Raw genomic sequence first — 20306 nt, forward strand, 5'->3', positions numbered from 1 at the left:
CGATTCATTGACAATGTCCTTATTTTCGAAAGAAAGGAATAAGCCATGCCATGGCCATGGAACTGGGAAATGTGGACGACTTGGCCAAAAGACATGCTAATTACAAGTCATAAATAACATACTAACATAAATGTGTACACACTATTGGGTACTTTGAACAACGTAGGGAGCCACAAGTTCAGCTCATCCCTTTGTATCACAACACGTACGGTCCCCATTAGGGCTAGGTATGGCAACCGAGCTGCCCATCTTTTTCCCTAATTTATTGTTCTTTTTTCAATTTCACCCTGTAGGTGTCAAGTACACACATTTTTTTGGTTCTTCTTATCAATAACAAGAATTACTATTATAATCCTCAAGTTTCTGCTTTGGTGTTCTTTATGTGAATCATTAAACTAAACCTATTTAACCTCCAATCCATCAAATGCCGGGATTAGCTCAGTTGGTTAAATATGGATAACTATTTTTTGATCACAAGTTTAGATCCCACGTTAAAAAAAAATTAGGTGACAGGAAGGAGTAACATATCAGGGTAAATTTGACCTGCCTGAAATTGATCCATTTTTTTTTTCTTTTTAATAAGAATAGACTTCCTTCGTATTTATTTTTGACCCCGTCACTGCCTATTTGATAAAAAAATGATTACTTTCATTACCAAACCGCAACTCTTTCCATAACTCTGACATTTTAAATTCACCGAGAGATTTAGTAATTTGAATTGCTGTAACCAATTGTTGAACAGTAGCATCAGCATAGCAGGCTGTCAAACAGATTTGTTGCAGTAAATAATCACAATAAATTGAGTAGGAACACAGTAATTAATGTACAAACAATTACAATGAGCTACTACTAATTCCACGTGGCATAACCTCACACGTCCATAACCTCAGGCAGGTTCGCCCTTACTCATATTTGGAGTATGTTCTGAATCATCCACCAAGTGGGGGGATCACTGTACTTAATTATTTAAATGGCCCCAAACAAGTTGCATTCATCGAACTATATTGACTAGCCCCCTTCCAGGTACGTCCATTGTGAGCCATCCTAATAAGTTTTCATGTACTATATAAACTAGATGAGCACCACTCCTACTCTCCAACAAAAACACAAAGAGTCTTGCTATCATTTAGCCAACAAAAAAAACAGAGAAGTCATCGAGGTGTAACATAAAAAGAAGAAAGATCAGGAGGAAATCAATCGATATTCATCGATGGCGTGTTTTTGCTTCTTGGTGGATCAAAGGAGGATGCTGAGGAGGGCGAAACCGGTGGCAGGAACATGTTCTAAGTGTGGTTGTGGTGCCAAAGTTGCAGACATGCAAGTCTCCACAAGATTTTGTAACATCCCGCTTTATTGGGAAACCTGGAAAGCTATTGTCTGTACTTACTGCGGAGCAACTCTCAAGTCTTACAAATGATCCTTCATTTCTCACTCACACTCCCATACACAAACACATGTCCAGCAAATTCAGTTTTTGAATATTGTTGAGCGTTATGTAATATTACACGTAATCATACGACAGCAGATATTGCATTAGCTATGCAGATTTAGAACTTTGATGTTTTCGCAACTTTTGTAAACCAGGTTGTTGTTTCCTGAAAATTGTGGATATGGTATAAATATACAGGTTATAATGAAAAGAAAATAAATTACATTGAAAAAGCAATTAGTTTGATCTAAAGATATTATTGTCTGGGATTAATCTGTTTCTGAGGCATGACACACTGAAACTTTGAGATAATCTTTGGCCGCCACAGAGAATTGTCAAAGTGAGAAGAAGCCGCATCAAAAGTGGCTAGTAGTAATGCACTATTACTGCTTGAAAAGGGGTGTGTGTCTCCTTCATACTTAATATATAGTAAGAGATTAATAATTTGTCTACATTCTTTTCTTTTGCAAGAAAATCCCCGAACATTTTTAACCATACATTTCCGGATTGTCAATTTCTAACTTATACTCCAGAAAATGAATTTCTAACCGTGTGACATCCAAGTAGAGGTAAATTTCTTTTGGTTTAAAACGCGAAAAAATAATCTTCTTCCGCAGAATAAATAAAAAATACAAGGTAACTCTTGGGATGAGGTGTCAAGTAGGAGTGCCGGAGTCTTTGTGCAGTGCAGAACATCTTTTAATACTTAACATGCAAGTGATAAAGAATTGATTTCTACAAGAATTGCGTGATCATACTAGTAGTTGGATAACACAAGTGTGTTAGCAGGGCTTCTATCAACACGCAAACATATTTATTCCACTAGCTAGTTTAATATAGTTGCGGAACTGGTAGCTACTTTACCTGTATTTCTTTCAATGCCTTTAATATATGTATTTATCTATGTTCACACTAATCACACATTGCATGCAATATATGTTTGTCCTCTGTATAAATTTATGTAAATGTTTCAGATATCTTAATTTTGCAATTCCTCTGTAGAAAGAGTTTAGTTCACTTTTACCACAAAATTTATTTAAGACGCACAGTAAAAAAATCGATTTACAAATATATTCATCATAATTGCACTTTGAACAAATAAATATTTGTTATCTAAGCAAAATATACAATATATAATTTTAAAGAACCTACTACCAAGAATAGTAAGAGCGCAGCTTATCATATGATGTGGAGTTTGTAGAGTGTCATGAATGGGAACACATGCAGATTTTTAATCTACAGATTTGCTTGGTGTTGCAGCAATCCACATTCTAATGTATGATTGAGTCAAGTATAATTTTTATTCTGCTTTCTCTACGGGTAGATAACCCATGCTAAGCACAAGTAGAGATTCAAAATATTAATATTAATGATTATAAAAATTTATTTTAATTTTTTATTAAAATATAATAAATAAAATTGTATAGTTATTGAAATTTTTCTTTTTAAATTGTATATAATTTTCATTAACTCAAATTTTATTAGAACAACAAACTCATTTATTTGTATTTGTTGTTTAAAAAGACATAACTAATATTTTACATCGAAACTTTAGTCGCAACAAGATTGATGGATAATTTAACAAAAAAATTAAATCAACATTACTAAGTAATTGCATATTAAATTTTTTATTGTTAGCTGAATTTATGTTTTTATATAGTTTGTGATTGTATAATTTTTTCTAATAAAATATTCATAATGTATGTAAAAATTTGCATTTTGTGCTAAAATAAAATTCTGTAGGTATGAATCTAGAAATTATATGATTCCGTTTATATAAAACAATATAAATATATGGTATATAAGAATTAAAAAATGGGTAAAATATTACATATAGAATTATATGTCATATATGAATAAAAAAAAATAAAAATGGTATATTTAGAGTTATAATAAAACTTAAAAGGAGTGAAATCAAACGTTCGTAAAACCGAAAATGGGAGAAACCAAAGTATCCCTTAAAATATGGTTTCCTTATTATTTAAAAATAACACTATTTAAAGGATTCCAATTTATTATTTTAATAAAAAAATTCTACGAAAAATAGAAATATTATAATTATAATATGATTCCAATCTATATTTTGTTAAAAAACAACATAGAACTTTGAAAGAGAAATATAGGGGTGAAACGAAAATACGGCGTAACCGTACTAAGATTAAACAAAGTACCCTATTAAGAAATAATTTAGAGTTCTACAAAAATAGAATAGTAATCATATTACGGTTTGAACAATTTTATTATTTTCTAGTGGTGAAACCAAAACACAGTTTTTATAATATTAATACCATTTTATTAAAATGGAATTCCACCAACAAATTAAAAAAATTCTAAATTAAAAATTTCCAATTTAAACACATGGTGTATTTGCTTGATAGTGGTTTATATCAGTTCAGTCAATTTATGAACTTATTTATTTTAAAATATAATTAAAAATAAGATTGAAACCTATAAAAATAATAAAAAATTATGGCTTATAAAAAAAATAAAAAATGAGTAAAAACAATACATATAGAATTATAAGTCATACAGGAATAAAAAAAGGTAAAAATAATACACTTAGAATTATAATATAATCATAAAAGGTGAAACCAAAATGTGGTGGAACTAAAAAATAAGTGAAGTCAAAGTATCACTTAAAAATAAGTTTCGTTTATTAATAAAGAAAAACACGTAAAAATAATACATATAGAATTATAAGTCATATAGGAATCAAAAAGAATAAAAATAATACACTTGGAGTTATAACATTAATCATAAAAATCGAAAATAAAAGGTAATAGAACCAAAAAATAAGTAAAAACAAAATATCACTTAGAAGGTTTATTAATAAAGAAAAATGAGTAAAAATAATATATATAGAATTATAAGTCATATACGAATAAAAAAATGATAAAAATAATACACTTAAAATTATAACATGAATCATAAAAAGTGAAATAAAAAGGTGGTGATACCAAAAAATAAGTAAAACTAAGGTACCACATAGAAAGAGGGTTGATTTATTAATAAAAGTTATTAATTGCATTCCCAGTTTGCTTTATTGGATCGGTATTGCTCGATTTTGTGAATTGGGGTTTTGGGACGAGAGATTCGGAAAATTCTTTTATTGTTAAAAAATAAACAATGGCCTCCTAGTCTTCGGTGCCAAAATATTACCCCAATTTCAGATAAATTGGACTGCGGGGTTGTTACTCATAGTTTTTCTAAAGAAATTTTAAATCATAAAAAAGTCGGAGATGATCTGAAATGAAAATAATCAGTATAATTATTATACTATAATATATCGAATTACTTTTTTGCTCGTATTTGTTTGATATGAATGCTTGTGTTTCAGAAAAATAATTGTAAATAGCAAGTTTGAATTGAATCGGAAAGGTTTTGATTTTACTTAATTTGATCGAAATTTTTTCTTCAACTCAACATAAAATGTGTGTTTGAAGAAAATGATTCACTATGTCAAAAACGTTCAAATATAAAACTTTTTTTAGGGTTGCAACAAAAGCGTTGCAATAATTTGTTTATCTACGACAGAATTACACCTGATGTTGTATTAAAATTAAGTTGATGTTACTTATTAATCACGGTATTGGAGCATTGCAACACTAGTTTATATGATGTTGCATTATTCATTTGTCAAATTCATTTATGGTGATTTGGCATGTGACGTGGCACCTATTGGACCCCAATTTGCTGATGTGTCATGACACCTATCATATGACATCATCAATGTAGGTTCTGTCTGCTGGCATGGCATGTCACGTGTCCGATGATGTCATCAATGTAGGTCACATCTGCAGACGTGGCATGCCACGTGGTAGCTAATGTCATCAAAGTGGGTCACATATGCTGTCGCGGCATGCCACGTAACAGATGACGTCAGTGCCGTAGTTTTTAACTCGTCATATTACCCGCACTATCACGTCATTATTTGTGGTCCCTGCCGATGACATGGAAATCCTGGGGATATGCCACATCATTACTTGTGGATCCGATGCTAACGTGGCATGCCACATGGAAAGTAAAGCATTGTATTTGATTTTTTGTGTTGTATCTTCAGTTCTACTGTTACATTTTCTCTCAGTTTATTTTGTTTACTTTACTTTTCTTATCATTTAAAATTATGTATATGTTTATATTATATATATATATATTGGGACTGTTTGACAAATCTAATAAATCAGTTTAATGACTTATAAACTCGCAACAACTTATAGACAAATGTTTGTCGACCTAACTTATTAGTTGAATTTACAACTTATAAACTGATAAGTTGAATGTTGGTAACGACGTACTTTTTATCAACTTATTTTTTTTCATTTTTTATTAATTTTAGTTCTAAAAAATAATTTTAATTTAACTTAAAATATAAGAATTAAGATAAATATATTTAAAAATTATTTATTTTAGTCCATTATAGTAAAAAGAATTATGAATTATAAGTAAAATTATCCAAACACTTGTATAACTTATAAGCATTCATCAACTAATAAAGAATTACTTCATAGCATGTCCAGAAGAGTTAATGATTTATGTCAGAAACTGGATCATCTATAGTCGTTTTAAATACTAATATGCACCCGCATATTTATAAAAAAAGAAAAATTCTAGAGTTTAAGAAATTAAATGAAGGGATAGACCTTGAACCAAGGAAGTACGTCTTCAGTGGTGTAGTAGGAAGTAATAGCCTTAACACTATTGTTTCTTCAACGAATAATCTTAACCAGATTACAAGAAGATGTTTACTAGGAATCTACAACTTACTGTCGTACTTCGGACTAAGTAAAGATCCCAGTGAAAATTTTTCAAAATCACCTAGTATCTTCAACAAATATTCTACTTCTTTTAGAGGGGGAGTAATGTGGAAATAGAAATTCTAAGAGACATAAAAAAGCTCTTAGTAAAATAAAACGCTAATATTGAAAAATTAGAAGTTCAGTTGTCACAACTTAGAAACACTAAGTATGATTATGAAGTTGTCGACTGCAAATTCAAAGAAATCATAGAATACCTTAAGAAAATCTTAGGATGAGCATTAAGGAATTAATAGAAGAATTCGATAAGAATATTAAGCCACAAATAGGAGAAATCCTTAGGTTGCTTAAAAATCAGCATGCTAATCATGTTACAGATAAGATTGAGGCAGCAACAACAAAGATTATTACTGAATTGAAAGCAGCAATTCAAGAATGTCCTTGCAACCATGAAATCCTTGAAGCCCTCAAAGAAAGGCAGCAAAAAGGAAAAGAAATCATCACAACAGATGAAGATCCAGAGCACAAATCAAGAATCTGGTAATATAGTTACCCCAACTATAGTGTCGGTAACGAAGAGCTAGGAACAGGAAAAAATCCTGGCAGTCTGACATGGCCATTCGGTGTTGATAAGAAATAAACATGAATTACATAAAAATGGTAGAAAAATTCTTCCGGGATAACATAGAAGAAGAAGAATTGCAGGTTAACGATGACAACTATAAGGTCCTCGAACAAGCAATCAAGTTAATGGAGTTAGATGATGAATCTAAAGCCAACCAAGAAATAGAAGAAATAACGAATTAAAATCTTTATTTGGTTTTAATGATTGCAACATTCTTTACACAATTGAAAGTTTCAGTTCTGAAGAACAGGAAGACCTTCAAGAAACAGAAGTTGATAGTTCGGAAGATGAGGAAATGGAAAACCTCAAGATGGACACTCATCAAACTTCAGCACCTCCTTCACCAAAAAGAGAATTTGGAGAAACATCAGGTACAAAGAAACCTGAAGGAAACAGAAAAAAGGAAAGATAATTTCTATCCTTTTAATAATTCTGAGGCTAAAGGAAATTCTAATATTTTTGGTAATAATATCTTAAATATTGATGGAAAGCCAAACAGGAAAGAGCTCATAGACGCTTGGGCAAAAGAAATTAGTCTTATTATTCAGACTAATAAAGATGTTTATGATGATCAAAACACAGTTTTATTATCGATCGAACATAAGACTTTAGGTGTCATTAATAATTTTATTAAAAACACCACTTGTGAACCAGTCATGAGTAGGGTTGTGCATTCGGTTAAAACAGAACCGAACCGAATTTTTATTCGGTTAACCGAAACCGAATTGTGGGAAAAATGCTACCGAAAACCGAACCGAAATATATTCGGTTTGTAACCGAACCGAAATTAATATTTCGGTTATACCGAAAACCGAAATTAAAAAACCGAAATTTAAATAAAAATATAAGAAATGCAGAAAAATATTCTAAAAATTTATTTAAGTGTAGCAGAAGACGACGTCGGCAAGTATTACCTGATCTTGAACATTGCAGATAAACATTCATAACGTCCGATGAGTGATTTGTTTAGTGGCTGGAGATCAAAGTTTTTTATTGCAAGTAAAAAAGGCCTGTAACTCCTAATGTCCTTAAATCATATAAGAATGGTATCATTCTTATTTATGGAACATAAACCTCTGTATGGATGGTTAGGTAGAATCTCCGTTGCTTTTAGAATGAGAGAGACGATAGTTGATTTGAGAATTGAGTTAGTAAGTTGTTTGAAAGCATACTGGGTGTATCTGTGCGTATATTATTTTATTATTATATTAATATTTTATATTTTTTAAACTATTCAGTTATATATTCGGTTTTTCGGTTAACCGCGGTTAAAAACCGAAATACCGAAAAACCGAATTTCAGAATTTTTCCTACCGAAAACCGAACCGAGTTATATATTTAAGTTAACCGAACCGAAATAATTTCGGTTATTCGGTTCGGTTATCGGTTAACCGAACCGAATGCACACCCCTTGTCATGAGCCCCGTTACAGCCTTTAAAAATGTATTAGATGGTATCTATACAATGTTCTTAGGAATTAATCAAGCATCTGATAAACTGCAGGAGTTATTAAGGATAAAAGAAAAAGCAAGAACTAGGATCACTAATATGCAGCTTTGCGATATATGTTTCCTAGATCAATTTTTCTGTGATTATGAAAAATATCTATACCAGTTAGATGACCAAACGGAATATGTGAAGTATGTAAAATACTATCTCCTCAAAATTCCACTGGTAGGATTAAAAGCTCTAGAAAGATTTAATCTAGAAGCTACTGGTCCAGCAGAGTATAGTTTAGCCTATGCTCAAAGAATTGTTAAAGAGGAAATCTCAAAAAATTGCGATTTAACAAAGAAACAAAAGCAGTTAAAATCTTTTAGCAAACAATGTTGTGAAAAGATTATTGAAAATCCATTTAAGTATGGTTGTAGGAAATCTTCTTACAAAAAGCCCTACATGAAGAAGTCTTATAAACATAAGACTACTTACAAGTTTATCAAGAAGAAAAAGCCTTATAAATCAGGTAAGTATTTCAAGAAAAAATTGTCCAAGAAATTTTCTAATGATAAGAAAAAGTTTTGCCCAAAAGGCAAGAAAAATTGCAGGTGTTGGATTTGTAACGAAGAAGGACATTACGCAAATGAATGCCCTAATAGGAAGAAGCATGACAGCAAGGTCCAAATGCTAGAACAAGTCTACTCTTTAGGATATATTCCTATTGAAGACCCTTATGAAGATACTGAAGAAGTATATTCAATTGAAGAATATGACCCTGGACCAATAGAGTCAGATTCTAATGAATCAACTTCCTCAGAATTCGACTGAAGAAGAAGAAGTGATGACCAACATCACTAATCCAAACTCTATTTATATCTCAGGTAAATTATAATTTACAGGATATAAACAAATTGAATTACATTGTTATGTTGATACAGGCTTCAGCCTTTGCATAACAAGTAAGCATGTTATTCCACCAGAACATTGGATTAACGCAGAAAGACCTATACAAGCTAAAATTGCTAATGGGAGCACCATTACAATCAGCAAGGTATGTAAAGACCTTAATATACTAATAGCAGGTGAAATATTTCATATTCCTACTGTTTACCAACAGGAAGCTGGAATAGATTTTTTAATTGGTAATAATTTTTGCCAATTATATGAACCATTCACTCAGTATACAAAAATGATTATACTAACCCTTTCAGGTCAAGAAGTATAAAACATAAAAATAACAACAGCTCGTAAAGTTGGAGTTCCAGGTTTTTTAGAATCAATAAAAAGAATTCTAAAACCAAAAAACCTGATGCTATTAATATCGGCACTAATAAAAATTTTCTTTTACAGAGGGGAAAGGATGTTATTAGAAGATTCAAAGAATTTAATGATTGTAAAATTTTAATTCTTGATATAGAAAAGAAGACTATAATTGAAGGATTATTAGACTCTTTCTGCTCAAAAAATCCACTGGATCCTACAAAGACCAAAAAATGGATGAAAGCAGCAATCAAACTTAGAGATCCTAAAACTGTAATCAAGGTTCGACCTATGAAGTATAGCCCACAAGATCGTAAAGAATTTGGCATACAAATTTAAGAGTTTCTGGATATGAAGATCATCATACCCAGTAAATCACCTCATATGTCTCCAACATTTCTTGTAGAAAATGAAGCTGAAAAGAGAAGAGGGAAGAAAAGGATGGTAGTCAACTATAAAGCAATCAATGAGGCTACAATAGGAGACAACCATAACCTACCAAATAAGGATGAACTTCTCACCCTTATCTGAGGTAAGAAAATGTTCAGTTCATTGGACTATAAATCTGGTTTTTTGGCAGGTATTGCTAGACGAAGAATCACAGTTACTGACGGCATTTACATGTCCCTAAGGACATTACCAATGGATCGTGGTGCCATTCGGTCTTAAACACGCTCCTTCCATTTTTCAAAGACACATGCAGGATGCATTTAGGTCATTTGAATCATTTTGTTGCGTTTATGTTGATGACATCCTAATCTTTAGTGATAATGAACATGATCATTTAAGGCATTTAGCAGCAGTTCTAAAGAGATGTCAACATCTTGGCATAATTTTATCCAAGAAGAAAGCACAACTTTTTAAAACAAAGATTAATTTCTTAGGGTTAGAAATTGATTAAGGAACGCAATGTCCTCAAGCTCATATTCTGGAACATATTAATAAATTTCCGAACAAACTTGAAGACAAAAAATAGTTGCAAAGGTTTTTAGGTATATTAACTTATGCATCTGATTATATTCCAAAACTTGCAGCCATCCGTGCACCTTTGCAGGTTAAGTTCAAGAAAGATATTCCTTGGGAATGGAAAGATTCAGATATTGATTACATTTGTAAGGTAAAAAAGAATCTCAAGGGTTTTCCAAAACTCTATCATCCGGAGCCGGATGACAAGCTTATCATTGAGACAGATGCTTCAGGAGAATACTGGGGAGGGGTTCTCAAAGAAGTTAATTCTGATAAAGAATTAATATGTAGATATGCTTCGGGAAGCTTTAAAGATGCCGAGAAAAATTATCATTCAAATGAAAAAGAATATCTGGCAGTCATTAGAGTCATTAACAAATTTTCTATTTATCTAACTCCGGTCAAATTTTTGGTAAGGACTGATATTAGAAACTTTACTTATTTTTTTCGTATTAAGTTAAAGGAAGATAATAAGTAAGGAAGATTAGTAAGATGGCAACAATGGTTATCTCGCTACAGCTTTGATGTATAGCACATCGAAGGAGTTAAAAACTGCTTAACAGATTTTTTAACAAGAGAATTCCAGAAGAAACAGGTATAAAAAGCTATATTGTTGATATAGAAATCCAAGGTCACTTTTTGGCTATAAATACAGAAGGAACTGAAAAACAAATCATAAAACATTTGCAAACACCTTCCTTCTTCACAAGTTTCTCTCAAAAGAGACAAATACCATTGCGGGTATAAAAACAATCTTCTTTCTTTGAAGATCCCATAAGCTAGTAGCTATGGAGAAGTTGCTTCTGGAAGAAACAATTCTTTTAAAAGAATGGTCAATTATCCAGGAAAGACTACACTTGGTGAGAGCCAAGATAGAGTTCGAAAGGAAATTCAATACTCCTCAAGAACAAAAGGCTATTTGTTCACCTTCCTCAACTCTGAGTGAAGAACAAACTAGCCCGGAGCAAACGGTTACCGGTAAAGGCTCAACAAACCCGTTGACACCTGTGAATTTGGTAAAAATTCAAACTGAGGAAATTACCTCACAACAAATGGTTATTTCATCACCATCTTCAGAAATGAACAAAGATGATTCTAGTCTAGTGCAAACGATTGCTGGTAAAGACATGCCAAACCCGTTTAAGGTTGTGAATTTACCAAAAATTCAGAATGAGGTACAAACCTCCACAACGTTGATTAGTCCTAAGGATATAAATCTTAGGCCCAACGGGGGAATACAAATCCCTAAAAAGACTGAAAGTCTAGCTTCAGCAACCTCTCACGAGGAATTAGGTATTCAAAAGCCTAAAAATTACTATTTTGTTTTTAATGATCCTAATTCAGGAATTTACACAACGTGGGAAATTGCGGAACAAGCGGTGAAGCATGTTCCCAGAATAAAGCATAAAAAGTAAAAGTCTCTTCTAGAAGCCCAAACGGCAGGAAAGATTTTTACTACTTCTCAGATGACCCCGCCTCTTGAGCTCATCAAAATGTCAGACTGTATAAAGCCAACTTATCAGTCTGTTCTAGCAAAAGCAAAGGACAGAAAGACAGTCCTAGGCCACATTCCAGTTCAACAAACTCTTGAAGGAGAAGAAAACTTGGTATATGAACCTGAGTTTACCTCCTTTGACTACATCTACAAGCTGGGAAGAAGAGCCACGGAGCAGACCTTCGTTGAAGAAAAGTTTTTCACCATTGATAAGAAAAATATTAGTTACTTCAAATGCTACCCTAATTTTCATCCAAAATTAGTGTACGAAGCTTTCAATTATGGATTATTATCCATAATTTATCCATCTAGTAATCTTCTGGAAATTTCAAAATTCTCAGAAAATTTCAGAAAGGCCATAAAGACATACAGGACCAGGTATGCAAATGGAAAAAAAAAATTTCCCAAAATTCCAGAGTAGCATCATCTCCTGGAACGAGAAAGACGAGGCTATATACCCGATTACCTTAATCCAGCTCGGAATTATTAAGAAAAAAGATTATAGTCCAAGTCAGGCTAGTCCATGTTCAGTCGAGAAGCAAGATTTGCAAGAATTGGCTGTTTAAAAATTGATCATAATAGCAGAAAAGCTATTTGCGATCAACGATGAGGCACACATCAAAGTTAATTACTGCTCCAGTAATTGCTTAATGACCTCACACTTCCATCAAAAGATTAGTACTGAAGATCTCAACAAGATTCTTATCTTCAGAAGACCTTTTCTTTATGGAAAGATTGACGACATCCACTCAGACAAATTGTGCAATCTATTAAAGAAAATCGTGCCAAAGTCAGGTTACATGTTCAATTGTCTTATCTGCTCTCACATGCCAAAAGATAATGACAAAGCTAGCTCCAGCAAAAATAAAGAAACAGACATAGTGAAAGATCCCACAACTACAGCTGAAGTACTTAAAACAGGGGTACTACTCAGAGCAAAACCGGAACATCATTTTTAATTGAGCATCTTACCTTTTTGAAAAAGAAAAAGGTAAGGAATCTACTTTATGAAAAGAAGAAGGCATCTAATTTATGAAAAGCAGAAGGCATCTACTTTATGAAAAGAAGAAGGCATCTACTTTATGAAAAGCAGAAGGCATCTACTTTATGAAAAGCAGAAGGTATCTAATTTATGAGAAGCAGAAGACATCTACTCTATAAAAAGTAGAAATAATCTACTTTATGGATTATTAGAAGATGACTAGTCTTGTAATAGAATCTCTTCCTTACTCTATAAAAGGAGAGCTAAGTTTTAGGGAAGAGCATCTTGTATTTTACAATGAAGACACTTTCTTAATTCCAGAGAGAACCTTTAATGTATTGTGAGTAGTAACCCCAACGGGGTTTTAAGGTATATATTCTGTAAGGGTTTGAGAAATAAATAATATTTGCCTATTTTGACAATACTTATTTGGTATTCCGCGTTTCTTATTTAGTTTAAGTTATAAATTACTTATTTTAAGATTTCTCAAATAGGCACATTACATAATTTTCTTTAATGGGTATATATTCAAATCGAGGCTTAAAATTTAGTGGGCATACTCTCCAAATTGGGGCTTAGGGATTCCAAATTCAAACTATTAAATTGGGGCTTCAACTTTAGGATTCTTGGAATGTTTTCTTACTTAGCTCAAATGATTTAGTGTGTTTAACTTATAGCTTAATTTTAAGGTATGTTTTCATATATAGAAGCTATTCCAAGTCAAGGCAGTGATTGTGATTCCGATGGCGTTCCTGGGTATATGCCAAGCTATGGTGGAGACTGAAGGTATGAATATACAGAAGATGGTTGGTCCTCTCCTGATACAGAAGATGGTGTTGGTGTTTATAGTAAAAATGGTGTTGATGATAATTGATCTAGTTCTGATGGTACTCAGAAGGCTCAAGAATGGGTTAAAACTACAGAAATTGATCTGATATTCTAATCATTCAATAGTAAATTTATTGTTTTTCTTAAAATGCTGGTAAATTTATTTGGTCTCTTGTAGGTGAGAATTAAGGCGATGGTTGAATCAAAAAAATTTGAGGACACAAATGCATTGGTCGCTGGTGGAAAGACTGAGGGAAGATAAGGAAAAAAATATGGGAAAAGTCTTGAGGCCGATTTGGAAGTCTTGAGACTAATTTTGAGAAAAAAAAAGTGGAAAGAGTTGAGCTTGAAGATAAAGCAAGATCTTAAGGCTGATTTCGAGGGCAGAATGAATAAATTGATGCAAGAGAACATGTAATGAATGATGAAAAAGCTGGGGGAAACTAATCCAAATATTTAATTCGATATTGGCGAATGTTTAATTAAGGTGTCAAGTGATGAAGCTCAAAATGACATTCCAACGACTCGAAAAGGCACCTAAATGTAACAATATCAATATAGTTTTTTACGTTTAGTACGTCGAATATTAATCTTGTTTGTTGTTGATTTTAAAGATTGTATTGGTTGTTTTGTTATTCCAGTTTTATATTGTGATATGATTAAAGGCAGCTATTATATCCATCCTCCTACTAAACTAGAGGATCTTAAGGTTATCAAATGAATGTGTTTATGTTATCTTTGGTTTTTAATATTTTATCAAGATTTTTATATTTTGTTGTTGCTCTTTGTGTTTGCATAAAATAATGAAAAATATGAACCACAAAAACATAAAGAGAAGACTAATAACATAAAGTTATGATTTTGTGTTAATATGTCATGATTTTGTAAAATTCAAAGGTGACTTTTACAAAATCATGACATATTAACATGAATTACATAAAAATAATTTCCACATGACTAGTGTCGTTAAATAATGATACCGATACAGTTGGATCGTCAAAAATATTTTTTAAAAAAAGAAATTCACCATTCAGCGATATACGTGACTAGTTTGTACAACATGCACACTTGGACCACCAACTACTACAATATCATGACATATTACAGATTTATAGCGAAACTAATTCCACATGATTAAAATCTTTAAATATTAATCTCGATACAGTTGGATCATTATAATTAATTTTTAACATAATAAAATTTAATGATTTTAGTCATATGGATTGGTTTGCTATAAATCTGTAATATGTCCTTATATTATAGTTGTTGATGGTCCAAGTGCGCACATTCTACTAAATAGTCACTTCTATTCCTGAATGGTGAATTTCATTTTTTTAATCAAAATCATGACATATTAACATGAATTACATAAAAAACAATTCCACATGACTAGTATCGTTAAATAATGATACCGATACGGTTGGATCGTCAAAAACATTTAAAAAATGAAATTCACCGTTCAGGGATAGAAGTGACTATTTAGTGGTAATTGTTTTTAAAAAAACAAATATTTTTTACGATCCAACCGTATAGATGTTAAAATCTAACAAGTTTTACATTGACATGTATTTTATGTAATTATCTTTGATGACCGAATTATTCTATAATTTTATAATTTTTTTAAATTTAAATTTGAATTTACAAATAATTACAAAAGAATCTGATTTTTTGCTGCTTTTGTTGGTCCCGAGGTGAATTATTTGGGAGGCATAATTTTTCCCTCACCTGAAATCAATACCCCGCTTTTCCTCTTGCCAAAAACTTCAACTATACTTTCCCTCTCTCTTTCTTTTTCCAAGTTTCTGTACTGCGTGCTCTTTCTCTTTCTCTCTCTCAACCTCTCTCAATCTATCAATCTCTCAGTTAGGGTTTCAAATATTTTGTTTTAAAAATCTATTAGTGCTTCAATTAGGGCTTCGAATCCTTGTATTTCAATTAGAGTTTCAAACAAATTTTTGGGCTTCAAATCTCTGTACCTCGATTAGGGCTTCAAATCTCTCAAATTCAAGCCGTTGTAATCAGGTATGCCACTAATCTTTTTTCTTCAAACTTTGAATTTATTTTATGAATAGTGGTATGCTAAATTATTTTTTTAATATGAATATGAGTATTTATGCATGTGTGTTTCTATTCACGTTTTTTTAGGATTTTATTTAGGTTCCTGAATGAGTGTTTTGATTTGTTTAAACCTAAATTTAATTGTAGGATATAGGTAATATGAGTGGGATTAATTTTTGATAGAGCTTCCGAGATCCAGTTTAGAATATGTAAGAGGGACTAAAAATTTCCTAAAAAATGCATTCCCCATTTATAAAAAAGGGGACGAAATGAAGTGCCCTTGCAAGAAATATTCAGAACGCTACTGGTATTTGGAACAAATCATCTATGATCATCTTGTTTTTAATGGCCCTTCACAGTTACATGTCGAGTGGATTTGTGAGGACTCTAAGACGAAACTAGGAGATTCTGTTGATTTCATGGAGTATGAAGAGGGGATGGATTTTACAGATAATTTAGATGCGTTGTTTGATTATAAAGGTAAGAAGTTTGAAAATATAGGAGGCAACAAAGGCAGATCAAATGCAGAGGCTAAAACTTCTACCAGCGTGTTGAAGAAGGAAATCAACCGCTATATCCTGGATGCACTAAATTTTCTTGATTAAGTTTCGTTATCAAACTTTGTCACTTAAAGTGTGTTCATGAAATTAGCGAGACTGCATTTAGCGAATTACTCAAACTAATGAAAGATGATTTTCCTATCGCTCACCTTCCTTCATCTTTTTATGCCGCAAAGAATGTAATTAAAGATTTAGATCTCGATTATCATAAAACACACGCCTTCCCAAATAATTGCATGTTGTATTGGGCAGAAAATAAAGATTCAGATAAGTGTGACACTTGTGGTCTTTCGAGGTAGCTTATTGAATAAAAAAGACCTCACCGACAATGATGAACCGAAGACTTTCTGCAAAGTTTTGGAAAATGTTATGAGATATTTTCCACTAAGACCAAGGTTACAAAGGATGTTCATGTGCAAGGAATTTTCTGAAATGATGAGATGGCACGCAGTTGGATGAAACGATGATGGAAAACCATGACACCCGGCTGATGCAGCGACTTGAAAGGCGACGGATTCTCGTTATCCTGATTTTTCATCGAAATTTGTAATGTACATCTTGTTATGGCAGCTGATTGATATTACCCATACCGTTCAATGAATTTAAGTCATAGTACATGGCCAATTGTGTTGGTAAACTACAACCTTCCACCTTGGTTATGCATAAAACACGAAAATCTGATCATTTCTACATTAATATCCGGTCCAGAATCTCCCAAGAACACATTGACGTGTATATGCAACCCTGAATTACAGAGTTAAAAAAATTATGGAATGTTGGCGTCGAAACTTATGATGCCTTGTCCAATTAAATTTTTTAATTTAAGTGCAAGTGTATTATGGACCATTAGCGATTTTCCGGGATATGCTATGTTGTCGGGTTAGAGTACCAAGGGTTTTTTAGCGTGTCCTGTTTCTCATTATGAGACCTATGTGGATTATCGAAAGCATAGAAAAAAGGTTTGCTATATGAATCAAAGAAATTTTCTTCATCCAACACTCGTGGAGACTGAATAAGAAGAGATTTAATGGAAAAATTGAGATGAGGAGCAGTCCAGAAATGTTAACAGGTGTAAAGATTGTAGAGTTGTTGTAGGGGTTCAAAAATCGGTTTGGAGATAAGACGAAGAAGAAAAAGACTATAACTGATTGCCCTTTTAAAAAGAAGTCAATTTCTTTTTTGATTTGCCGTATTGGAAACATAATCTACTTCGACATATCCTCGACGCCATGCTTGTAAAGAAGAGCATATGTGACAATATATTAGATACTTTACTTAATATAAGTGGTAAGTCAAAGGATCACCTAGAGGATCGTATGGATTTACAAGAGTCGGGCATAAGAAAGCCCATGCATCCTGTTGACTCTGGTAATGGAAAATATGTTGAAATAGTTGCAACAATATTTGACATGACAAATAAGGAGAAAGAAATGTTTTGCTCTTTATTGAAGAATGTCAAACTTTCTTATGGTTGTGCTTTAAATGTTGGTTGGTACGTGCACGTAAAAGAGAGAAAATTAGAGGGGTGTTAGAGTCATGATGTTCACTTTATACTATACTATTTATTACAATTTATCGTGAAGAGAACATTGAAACCGGAGGTTATTGTACCACTGATCAGATTTGGGGCATTGTGAGAAGTCTTTGGAGCAAAGTAATAGAATTAGATGCTATTAAAAAGCTGTAAAAAGAAATCATCGAGATACTTTGTCAATTTGAAATGATTTTTATACAATCTTTCTTCGATATCATGGTGCACTAGCCTTTTCATCTTTGCAAACAAGTTGAATACGGGGAACTTGAACATCTAAGATGCATGTTTGCGATTGAGCGATATCTCAGGAAGTTAAAATCTTATGTTCGAATTAAAAGCAGATGGGAGGGCTCCATTGTAGAAGGTTACTTAGCAGAAGAGTGTGTCACGTTCTGTTCTAGGTTTTTGAGCGCTGATGGAAGTACAAAGGATATTTTAAAAGTTGGGAGGTGTTCAACAGATATAAAATTCCACATTGGAACAAAAAAGAAAAAAGATGGCAAGTTAATCAAATTAAAAGATTCAGACTGGAAAAAAGCACATTGCTACATTTTATTCAATTCCGATAGTATGGAAATAAAGAGTTATATTGAGTAAGTTCTGAAGTCCTTATTTAATTGTACTCAATTCTATAAAATTAGTATATGCACTTCTTAATTTATTTCACCTTAAAAATATTTTAGGGACCATCAAGCGATAGTGGATGGTATTGTAGATCCAAGGAAATACAAAAGGTAACGAGCACACATCAAATACTTCTAGAAATGGTTAAGGGAAGAGGTACTGAAAAGGGACAATTTTCAAGAGATTTAGAGGTTCTTGCATTGGGTCCAAATCGAGTAGCTAGGAACTTCAATGGTTATTTCATTAATGGATACATGTTTCATATAAAATCTAGAAATTCTCGTTGTACCACATTAAATAAAGGCGTATTCTTGACTGTTGAAACCACTAGCTTTGCTAGTTCGAAAGACCAGAACCCAATAGTTGGACATGTCAACTATTACGGATCAGTAGAAGAAATTGTTGAAATTGATTACTGGGATGTTTTTTTTATGGTCCTTTTTATGTGTTGTTGGTACCAGGTTGAAAAAGATTCGCATGGTCTTACTCGAGTAAATTTTTCTAGGTTACACCATAAAGCTGATCCTTATGTCATGTCGTCCCAAATGCAACAAGTATTTTATGTAGTAGATCCCATTCAAAAAAACTGCCATTATGTAGCGAAGAATTTTCCGCGGGAATGGTGTAATTCTGAAAATATTAATGCAGTAGAAGAAGACTTGGACAATCCTCATACACATGATATTGACATTGACCATGAAATTGAAACTGAAGTTACTGATGGGGGTTGGTTTAAGGATGATGTTTCCCGAACACAAATTAACTTTGAGCCTCCTGTTCTTGATCTTTAGGTCAAATTAATTGTTACTTGCTACTTAGGTAATTTTATAATTTTTTAATCTGCATATAGTAGTTTAATAATATCTGTGTTAACATAAAGTAGTGAACACTTACGATGTTTTCCTCAATCATAATTAAATGTGGATACCTTTAATTATTATTTTTTTAAAATCTTTATCATCATACACGTAAGTCGGTAATAATATATTCATTTCTAACATGATGAAAAACATATAAATATCATATTGCACTATGGTGGAGTATTTAAGAAGACTGTTTATTTCGGTGAAAATCACTGATAGTACCATGTGTTAATGTTGAAAATTCTCGTATAGTGTGCTGGATAAGTATGTGAAAGATGAGATCCATTTATCTGAAATTGGAGGAATTAATGTTACCAAAAAGAGGGGTAAATGGAAGCTACTTTTGGACAAGGAAGCAATTGACTTTGTAGAAGACTGTGATGATGGGGAAGAAGTTGATTTTTACGTTGACATCACTATTGACAAAGATGTTGAGCAATTAAGGCAAATGGAACCACATAATCATACATCCAAGGAAAAACTTAATTGAAGGTATACATAAATGTATATATATTACAATCTCATTCTCGTTCATAGCTGTGTAAGATTTACCAAGTCCACCATTTTCTTATTTTTATTGTTACAGATTCATCTAAGAAACCGCCATCGAAAGTACACTACCACACATCAACTTCTGTAGAAACTGAAAAAATAAAAAGAAAGCACATGATCTGCTAGATAAGGGGAACACTTTTTCATCAGTGCCGAATTTGATTACCAGTACGAAAAATGTTAATGTCACTGATAAAGGAAGTGCGGGGATGAAGTTAAATTTAGTCGATGAACCAGAGGAAGATACTGGATGCATATTTGTTGATTTGCAGGTAATTTTTTCTTCAATTTGTTCACTTGTAATTTTGAGGGTTGTTTTTGTTTACTTGTATTTATGTG

The 20306-nt window shown here is 32.3% G+C and overlaps 1 protein-coding gene across 1 annotated transcript; it reads left to right on the forward strand.

Annotated features, from left to right (window-relative positions):
• The first annotated feature begins 1038 nt into the window (after positions 1 to 1038).
• On the forward strand, positions 1039 to 1693 carry LOC141717226 (uncharacterized). The gene has a single exon (XM_074519318.1). The coding sequence runs from the start codon at positions 1211 to 1213 to the stop codon at positions 1415 to 1417; it is 207 nt and encodes a 68-aa protein (XP_074375419.1). The 5' UTR covers positions 1039 to 1210; the 3' UTR covers positions 1418 to 1693.
• Positions 1694 to 20306: the final 18613 nt, after the last annotated feature.

The sequence above is a fragment of the Apium graveolens genome, chromosome 4 (assembly GCF_009905375.1).
Source record: "Apium graveolens cultivar Ventura chromosome 4, ASM990537v1, whole genome shotgun sequence".
Taxonomy (NCBI): Eukaryota; Viridiplantae; Streptophyta; class Magnoliopsida; order Apiales; family Apiaceae; genus Apium; species Apium graveolens.

Coding starts and splice junctions, on each gene's coding strand:
- LOC141717226 (XM_074519318.1), top strand. CDS start 1,211: ATGGCGTGTTTTTGCTTCTTGGTGGATCAAAGGAGGATGCTGAGGAGG.